General features: G+C 36.2%; 1 protein-coding gene across 1 annotated transcript in view; it reads right to left on the reverse strand.

Moving 5' to 3' along the window:
• Nucleotides 1–4,938: 4,938 nt before the first annotated feature.
• The window catches only part of ek1 (eph-like kinase 1), a 76,747-nt gene continuing 71,246 nt past the window's right edge, over nucleotides 4,939–10,439 (reverse strand). Inside the window, exons 16-17 of the mRNA XM_027177112.2 lie at nucleotides 8,588–8,725; nucleotides 4,939–7,759 (exon numbers count right to left, since the gene is read on the reverse strand). Of these exons, the coding sequence (XP_027032913.2) occupies nucleotides 7,633–7,759; nucleotides 8,588–8,725 (265 nt within the window). The 3' untranslated portion in view covers nucleotides 4,939–7,632. The remainder of the gene's footprint in view (nucleotides 7,760–8,587; nucleotides 8,726–10,439) is intronic.

The following is a 10,439-nucleotide window of genomic DNA, read 5'->3' on the forward strand; positions in this document are numbered from 1 at the left end:
AATTCTGGTTGTCACTCATGCTGAATTCAGCTCAGAGAATGAACTATCCTGGATTTTTACACATGATTGTCACATGCTGCAGGACAGATCTCAGCCAGAGCAGCTTCTCACAGAGAATACATTTCAGCCTCATAAATAGCCTTTAATCATGTCTGTGAACCAAGCATGGTTAAAACATGGACATATACTTGCAGTTACTTTTGTGTTTGGTATTTTTTACACATTATCTGTGTCTATCCTATATATTTTTTTTTACATGTGTCTATCCTATATATATATTTTAAGGTTTACATGTAAAACAAAGGTAGCATCGGATTTAAATGCAGCCTGTATTAGCAGTGGTGGCTTGGGGTTCAAGCCCCAGCACTGCCAAGCTGCCACTGTTGGGCCCTTGAGCATGGCCCTTAACCCTCTCTGCTCCATGGCTGCCCCTGAGCTCTGACCCCAAACTAGAAAATTGGGATACGCAAATAAAGAATTTCACTGTAATGTATATGTTACAAAATAAAGGTTTTTCTGAAATATTTTTGGGGAATTAGAACTCAAACAGGTATCGATTCAAATCAATTCAGTTCAATTTTATTTGTATAGCACTTTTAACAATGAATTCAGGATTTCAACTATAAATGAAATTTTATTCCTAATGAGAAAGCCAGAGGCAACGGTCACAAGGAAATTCTCTGAGACAATATTAAGAAGAAACCTTGAGAGGACCCAGACTCATCTGAGTGACTCCGGAGAGGGCAATTATAAATCATTTCCCTTCTATAACTGTGTACTATATGGCCATAAAAGTGCAACCTGGAAATTCATTCTAGTTATAATATGAAGTCTATCTTGCTGAAGTTAACAACTGTTCCCTGATGGAAACTTGAGTGTAAAATGTGAGACCGCAGTACTGGTATTGTTGCTGCATGTGAGGTGGCACTACATACAGTACAGTAAAGCTATACACATGGTGTGAAAAGGATTCAGTCTACAGGACACAAGAACAAATGCGCAACGTTTCACTAGCCCAGGATACACTGATGGAAGACAGGGTTCGTTTTGTGTGATAAAACCTTGTGCTTTTAGTGTTGCTCTCTCTGTGTTTATTTTCTTTCTGATGTGTGGCGAATTCATTACAGCGACATAATAAATGTCTCCAAATCGAGTCCTTAAGGCATTTGGAAATGTACACCATATTTGTTTCCAGGAAGGTTTTCACCCAAACATATGTGTCGAGTATATTGTCCAATTAGATCTTAATCACCAAATTGCTGCAATTACTAGATAGTTTCTGAGACCTGGCATGGCCTCAGAGCTGGAACAAAATGCAGACGCTGTTTATGTTAGACTCTGGGAATCGATGGCTGCTGAAAGACACAGGTGTGAACAATCATGATGTGTTTAGAGCCGAGTACATGATGATTATTGAGCTATTTCAGAGATGCACACAAACCAGCTAATGAACCTTCTCAGACGATTTTCACAATATTTTAACATCTGCTGATGGAATATGTTTGGTTTCATTAGTTACCAGAACATTCATTTTAATTAGTCTTGTTGCATTAATTAAAACAATAAGATACAGGGGAAAATGTTTAACAGCAATATTTTGGATTACTGTTGGTAGACTTCACAACTGTTTGGCATCTCATAAATAGTAAGAAAGGAATTCTGAGTTCTATTAAAAGCCAGCAGGAGACAGATGTTTAGATAATTAGATAATAATCAGCAGGAGAAAGGGTTTTTTAATATCATGAGAAAAAACACTTTTTGCATTCTCCAGATAGAGCTTGTCAGTTTCTTAATTGCTTTTCTTCATCTAAATTGTGTTCTGCCTGACATCCTTTTCTCCAAACTCATAAATCTTATGATTAACCTGTGATTAGCTTCATGCTTGAATTCTTACACACACACACACACACACACACACACACACACACACACACACACACACACACACACACACACACATGCCACACACACATAGGCCGCTCTGGCTCTCTCAATGAAAACACATTTACTAAATGTAGGTTAGTTTGTCCAGACTTCTGTAACCAGTGTTTTTTACGAATCCAAGTGACTTCATGAAGGTTTCCCTGTTATTTAAACACTGTGTGTGATGTAATTTATGGCATTAGCTTATCGTGATACAATGCCGCTTTGGGTCACACACCACTGAATATCTGAAGTATTCTGATGTGGGATTGTATTAATAATGAAGTAGGCATTTATGTTCATGCAGGTGCAGGCATAATTATCGCATATAATTTGTACATTTTTTTATATTCATCTTTTTATCATGGTGTGGGTTGTGGTGTATTCAGAGACTATGTGGAACTCTATTTATGGAGTCTTGCTTAACACTTTTCAGAAGAACAAAAAACCCCCAAAAAAACAAGACAGAGGCCATTATGGACAATATGTCCATTGCACACTGGCAGGCCACACACACACTATGGACGAGTCACCCAGGTCCTGTGCTACTCCACAGCGGCAGCGACGCGCTGGACTAAAATAGTCCGAAAATAAACACTTATTAGAGGTGTATCTGGGTGATTCAGGATACTGACTCCAGTACTCACTGATACAACTCTAGGTAAAAAGAAAGAAGTGTGAGACACAGCTTTGGGGCAACTTAGTTGATTCACAACACTATATAATGGGTTCTCACTCTGCGTGTGTTTCGCGCTGGATGACGATTGTGATGAGCGGTGCAGGTACAGAGGAGAAGTAGAAGAAGAGAAGAGGATGACATCATTTGCTAAAGGGGATGTTTTCATTTTCATCCTTAACACACACATTTTAAACCACAAACTACAGAGTATGTTTTGGACATTATTTAACCTTGTAAAAGACGAACAAAAATTTTAGAATAACAACATTTCTTACTCCAAGTTTTAGTGGTGCTGAGCTTCTTTTAGGGGTTTCTGAAGCACGCCTAAAAAGGGGCTAGCCTCACCCATGCAACTGAGAAATTGAGGGTTAAGGGCCTTGCTCAGAGGCGGCAGCTTGGTGGACATAGGAATCGAACTCACAACCTTCTGATTGGTAGTCCACACCTTAACCACTAGGCTACCACATCCCAGTACTTTAAAGGTGCACAATTTATTCAGTGATTCTCATCCTTAACAAAATACAGTAGCGCTATGTGAGTATTTAAATGGGTCTTTTTCTCAACAGAAACAATATATTCCCAAATAATATCAATATTATCGCATGAGTGGATCCCAACCTTAAGGACTACATGCACTCTATGATCCTTAAGGTGGAGCAATATTAATGCTTTAAGCAGTCATAACTCCCTAAAGAATGTATGCATGTGTTTTAGAGGTATGCCTCAGAATATGTGAAAGAATATGTCAGACGACGAGGGAGCAGGATTAGTCCAGATTGTTTAAGGGATTGTCTGAGAGGTTGCATGAGTGGGAATGAGTGAAAACAACACCTGTAACCAGGACCACTGAAAACACACAAATCTAGCTGCACTTTACATTTCATCCCTCAGGTGGAAATTGCTAATGGTGATGGAGGTCTAGTTTAATTCTGATTGATAAACAGCTGCTTGGAGCTTTACTCAGGGATCTATCCTGGACGACATGGGGGAAATATCTTACAGCCTTTCGTTCTCATTCCAGATGGTGGCCCTTCATTTCACCGGTGCATGATGCGAATAGTAAAGACCTCACACTGTTTCATATAGATCTCCCAGGCAATTCCTGGAACAGGAACAAGGGCATGAAGGGAATGATGCTGTCTGTTTGGATGTGTGTCTCTAAATAAGCAGATGCACATGTGCAAACCCCTAAAGTCTCTTTTCTATCAACCAAACCTATTTTATTTGAAATATAAAACATGTAAAAGCTTAACGATTTCAAACGTGCACTGCTATCTATTAAGGAAACACAGCTTTAATAAATTGTCTAACTCTAAATCAGGAATACAAAATTAAACCTATGAACATATTTATTGTACATGATGTTCAACAATTCAACAAGAGAATAGAAAAAAAAAGCTCAACCAAACATGCTAAAATAACAGAAGAGTAGCTATTTAGCATGAATCAGCGTGAGGTCATTTGCATCATTTTAACATAATCCACTGTTAGCAACATTAATGGAAGCTGTTCCTTTTGACAAATTGTCATAAGCAACAGATGCAACTATCGATTCAGCGATCAGGGATTTAATGCGAGAAATGAACACAAAAAAATTCCTTTTCGAAATGATGAAATATGAGAAAGACCGAACTGGTGATATTTTCAACAACAACACAATAACAGCGAAATGTACACTGCAATTACATGGACTGAGTATAAAATAATAAATTATGTATTGAGAATTGTTTTATTTTTCTTAATAGGTAACTGGTTTTCTTTTATCAAAATCTCAGCAAATAATCTCAATAATAATAATAAGTGTACAAAATTATGAAAACACTCTGGCACACTGGGGAAAAGGCAGTAATAAGCTGTGAGAATACTGTAGTGTTTACAAGTTACAACTGAAAATGAATCAAAGAGCAGTTAATTATGTGTTTGGAAAACAAAAAAGATTCAAAGTTAATTGTATTCACTGTTGGTTTTTTCTGTCAGGTGTGTGTGTGTTCGTGTGTTCGTGTGTGTGTGTGTGAGTGTGTGTGTGTTCGCTTTGACAATAGATTTCCTTGCACTTAAATTACATTTTTGAATCGTTGGGATTTGCCGCAGTCTAAAATCCTCTCTGAACAATTTAGCTTCGTGTGTTTTAGAATAAAACAGAGGTTTATTGTGTTTTTAATACTTTTTTTTTTTACTCCCAGTCGAATTACACAGCGATGCCTTTTCTGCTTGAGGAGCAAATCTGAATAGAAGCATACTACTGTATATGCTCCAGTAATTTGGTGATTAAGGAAAGCTCACATTTTATTAGTATGTGATGGCACAGATGTCCCCGGTATTTGGATGGAATAAAATTTAATAAAACTGAACTCTTTATTCAATGCATATTGCTGAACAGCAAACACAATAAAGCAAACAGGCAATCTGTCTGTATAAATGATGACAAATAACGAATATAAATAAAACCAAAATGCCTGCCTTTTAATTACCTTTTTTTCCTGCACTAATCAAATGCGTTTCCAAAGTATCATAGAGGAACCAGCTAACCAGAACGTTAATTTGCAGCCAACCTTTCTCAAACAAGCCCTTTTCATTTTGAATGTACTGTCAAAAGTTTCAAGGTAAATGTAACTGCAGTTTGAATACAGATTCGTTTCTACAGTATTCTTCATACAGTAGTACAAAAACCACAAACACACCATAGGGTCATTTCTAATGAATGAAAAATAACCATTAGAGATAAAATTCAGATACACCGTACATTCCAGAATTATTGGTACCCTTCATGAAAATGAGCAAAAATCTCTTAAAATCTAATTTTAACATTTTTAATGTGTTCAGAAGATTATCAGCATCCTTACAAGTAATAACTCATGATGGCTGATGTGAGGAGAATAACAGCAGTAAATCTCTTAATGTAGTCTAACTAGGATAGAAACACTTATAATAAAGGTATCTTAGCCTCAGTAATCCATGAAGAACATTTTAAGCTCCTGTAGGTTCTGAGATTTGTGCACATGGACTTCACGCTTCGATTCGGACTACAGAATCTCTGTAGGGGTTAAATTTATAGTTGTCCAATTTGACATTGAGGAACTTTGTGGTAAGATGTTTTTAGGAAAAGTTTCTTTCTTGCAGTGCTTCCAAACTGCTTGCTATTATGAACGTGGCATTTATCTGTAATTCCCAACAATTTACATATTACAACCACAAGAACTAAAGTGTCAGATTCTGAATCTGTGATAATTTGTTCTTCCTTTCACCATCCTATTTGGTGGGGTTTGTGCGGTGGGGTGGGGTGGGGTGGGGTTGGAGGTATTTGTGTACAAGTGCTAGGACATACAGGTCATGGCAATTTTTACCCTTATACATAAAACCTATAGTTATGGTTAAAGGCAACAACCAAGTTTCATGGGACTGAAAAAAATACATGTTTTCCAAAAACAATTCATTTGCATTTATTTAAAATAGAAATAAATACAATAATTTTGGCACATGTATTTTGGAGAAAATACTATTAATAATAATAATAATAATAATAATAATAATAATAATAATAATAATAATACATGGATTTATTTTTTTAACTGCTGTTTGCATTAGATTTTTTGTTTGTAGTATTGATATTTATAAAATCACTATGATAGGTTTCAATCATTTTGAAGAATGCCAATAATTCTGGAGGGTGCGAAGATGATGTTTCAGGCTTTCTGTCAGATCTTCAACTTTACTGCCTTCTTCCAAACGTACATGCGAAAAAGAAATCCTGAGAAACTGTTTAGCTTTCCAGACCTGCAACAAAGCTAACACATCCATTACATTCACATTCCTTTTCTGTCCAAAGCGAGCGTCAAAGCATTTTAAAATGAAGCATCTCCTTGTCTGAGTTTACTGTACGACCAACAAAATACTTGAGACATAATGTCATGTCTGTACAAACACACATTAAACAATACTGTACAAATTAAACATTTTTTTTTCCATTCTTTCACCTTAATACAATTGGAATTCGAGTGTGATACCAGACCCTGGCTTGGAGCAAGTTTATTCTGAAGTACCTGGATCACAGACATGTCTATCTTTAATAAGTACACGGTATTATGTACATGGCATTTTGAGAAACATGACACACACAGGGACTAAAAAAATCATTTTGTTAACAACATTATTTCTGTGCTTCAGCGGCTAAAGTACTGCATGATGATTCTCCAAAGCGTGAGTAGGGGAACACGCAGCACTTCCTGTTAATATGATGTTCACATTACATGAAATAACAAGACACATCCAACTCAGTATCAGTGAAAGTATCAATGTTTCTTAATGTCAATTCAGCAAAAAAAAAAAAAAGAAGAAGAAGAAGAAGAAGAAAATCTTTGTAGACAGGTGACATATATTTCTTCAATGGTTCTGAAGTATCCCTTTGGTTCTGTCTCTCCACTGAGTTTGGCCTGTGCCAGGCCCATTGAATAGGAGTCTCTGTGCACTCCACTCACATGACAACAGACTGCATGGCATATGGAGTAATAATGCATCCATTTCCTGTCTGATTGTGTGTGGCAGTGCTTTGTCACCTGTTGGAAAAAACTATTACTCTACCATAAATAAGTTCACAGATGGCCTTATAGCAGAAGTCCATCCCAATGTGGTACACAAACTCCACCTACATCAACACTAAAAGCATCAAGTCAACAGACCACCACATTACTACAAAACAGAAGGCTTTTTTTTTTTTACATTTTTTTTTTACAACACGTGGTTCTATTTTCTTCCTGTTGAACTTCAGAGTAAAAGTATTCTGCACGGAGTTTTGCCAGTGCTTCCTTAAATTCACAGAGCAATTTTCTCACTTCCACACTGTCTCAGTCTTGAAAACTGCCCAGATGCCTGGATGTTCCCCACTGACCCTAGCGACCAATCAGAACAGGCAGGCCGATGTGCGTTGGTGAACTCAGTGCTGATAGAGGAGTGGCTTACTGGAGTGGTGGACAGGAAGACACATCTGTCTGATGATAGAGCTAGGAGTGAGGAGGCGGGGCTTAACTGGAGATTTATACCTGCACGTGGGTTCCCTGTTGCTGCTGCTGCTGCTGCTGCTGCTGTACGTGCAGGCACTGAATGCTTGAGAGGATTTTTTTCTGATGGCCTGCCAACACAATTCCCATCTTCCCGAGTTCACTAATAACACACAGGAAGAGTGAAATTACAAAGAAGCAGTAAGAAAGTCTTTTTTGCTTATTAAAGGGAAGGTTTCAGTTGTTGTTAACACTGCTTTACCACACACTGAGCAATTCCCTGCCATTAAAAGACACATGGCAGTAAATACGGTTGAGATTTCCATAACAAGAGAAATGGGATTTTAAACCTGAGAATGAGAACACATTGGCACTTTTTACACATGGCATACGCTTGTAGAGGAGTATCCCTCTCACTGTTAACAAAGCCTTAACACAGTTCCTGTTCAGTCTAATGCTGGTCTAATGTTCAGCACGGTATCATCAAAAAGAGTTTTCGAATCCATTCAATGTTCAATAACCAATGAACCATTTTTTTAAATAGTGTTAAAAATCATATTACTGAGAATTTACTGGACGTAATAAAAAATAACATTTAAAATAGATTTTCTAAATTTAATTTTTCAGCATTGCATTTTTTACCCAAATGTGTTCAGATTGATTATCTTTATATAGTTTAATATATACATATATATAAAAAATATAATAATAATAATAATAATAATAATAATAATAATAATAATAATAATAATAATAATAATAATAATAATAATAATAATACTGTCACTGTCAAATATTATATGTTTCAAATGAATTCTAAATTCATCATAAACATGCGATTTATAAGATTGAGATAAACCTCAATGACGACATTTGAGGAACATTCACACTGATCATGCTTCATTGAGTCTGTGCAGAAAAACTATTTGCCACATTTGCAATATACATGCATGTACAATACAACATGTAAAGCATCAGCTGTGACACTAACCTGACACTGACATACAGGACTGAGTCAAGAGAGAAATATCCAGCACTGGAGAAATGTTCTTTGTACTGATTCATCTTAATGGAGTCGAGCCAATCAGCCACAGTGCTGTATGCAGGCTCTGGAGTTACTGGGTCCTCCCTGAGGGTAGAGGAGGAATAAAGTCATTCATCTCTCATGCCACACTAAACTGACAAAAAAAAATCTAATTATATTAAATATTATTTTCTTTGTTTTTTAGAAATTAAATAGCAGGGTAACTGATACAGGGTACAGGGTAATATTAAATAAAATGATACGAAGAAAAGTATGTGAACCCATTGGAATAAACTGGTTTTCTGCATTTTTATTTGCTATAAAATGTGATCCGTTTGTCATCTAATTCACAACAAGAGTCGCACAATGTGCTTAAGCCGACACACAAACAATTCGAATCGATTGTGCATTTATTGAACGCACCCATTACACATTATGCTTCTTTTGGAGTGGCCCCGTCAGAGCTCAGACCTTAACACCATAGAGATGCTGTGGAATGACCTCAAGAGAGCTGTTCACACCAGACATCCTACAAATGTGTCTGAGCTAAAGAGGTTTTGGTAAAGAGGAATGGTCAGAAACTCCTTTAGAACATTGTGCAGGTCTGATCCAGAGCTACCTTGCTGGAGGTCCTTTGAAGCTGCCAAAAAAGTCTGACCAGCTATTAACGCCAAGGGATCACTTACTCTTTCCTACAGCACTGTGAATGTTTAATGGGTGTGTTTAATAAAGTCATTGTTTTTGTGTTATCGGCTTAAGCATATTGTGTTTGTCTGTTGTTGTGAATTAGATGAGGATCGGATCACATTTTATGGCAAATTACTGCAGAAAACCAGTTTATTCCAAGGGGATCACATACTTTCTGTTGCAACTCTATATGATGAGATCATCTCAGAAAGAGGCCATTTGGCCATTAATACAAAAATTGCTACAAACTTAACGTTAACCACCCAATGCTACTTGTTTTTCTGTTTTTTTGGGGTTTTTTTGTCATTTGTTATTTTATTGTTTCTGGAGGCTGAGCATTGAAATTTGTGTGTCCATGATAAAAATCTGTTTTATATTCAGATATATTAGAGTGCTGCAGGGTTGGAAAATAATACTGAGAAATTGTATTTAAGTGAAAGTCTCAAGACGTTTCAATACAGCAAACGTAGACTGATGATGACAAGGAATAATGCTAAGATTAATCCATTTATAAAAAAAAATGTCATTTTATTTTTTCTAATAAATTAATTTGATTGGATGCTTTAACTCAATTTTGTGTAAGCCCATTAATTTATAGCATGCAGTCATTAACAGGATGAAATAATAGACTTTTGAGCATTGGAATAAAAATGTGTAGAAACGTATAAAAAGTGTGAGATTAATTACGACTACAAGTATGCAATTTCAGTAACATTCAAGTATTAACATCCACAAATAATAACATAGTATATTATACGGATAATACTGCCATAAAATGAATGAAGTATTTCCACTTCCGATGTATCTTATGTTATCATTTTTCTTTGTTTGTTTTAGAAGCTGTGAAATTACTTCTTTTTTCTCTCAATTTAATAAGATATAAAACAATCAATAAAGTTAATTAATCTGAAACTGAATAAATTCTCTGCATGTTATTTGCATGTGATTACACATTTTTATTGGGTTATATTTAACAGTGATTCATTTCATTTCCTATTTTCGATATTATTCGGTTGTTAATAAGATGCTATGTATGCAAGTGATGCAGCCATGTGTCCAGTTTCAAAGCAGAAAGCAACAAAGCCATGAACTGGAGAAAGATTCCTGTAGAGTGTATGTGTGTGTGTCTGTG

The sequence above is a fragment of the Tachysurus fulvidraco genome, chromosome 25 (assembly GCF_022655615.1).
Source record: "Tachysurus fulvidraco isolate hzauxx_2018 chromosome 25, HZAU_PFXX_2.0, whole genome shotgun sequence".
NCBI lineage: Eukaryota > Metazoa > Chordata > Actinopteri > Siluriformes > Bagridae > Tachysurus > Tachysurus fulvidraco.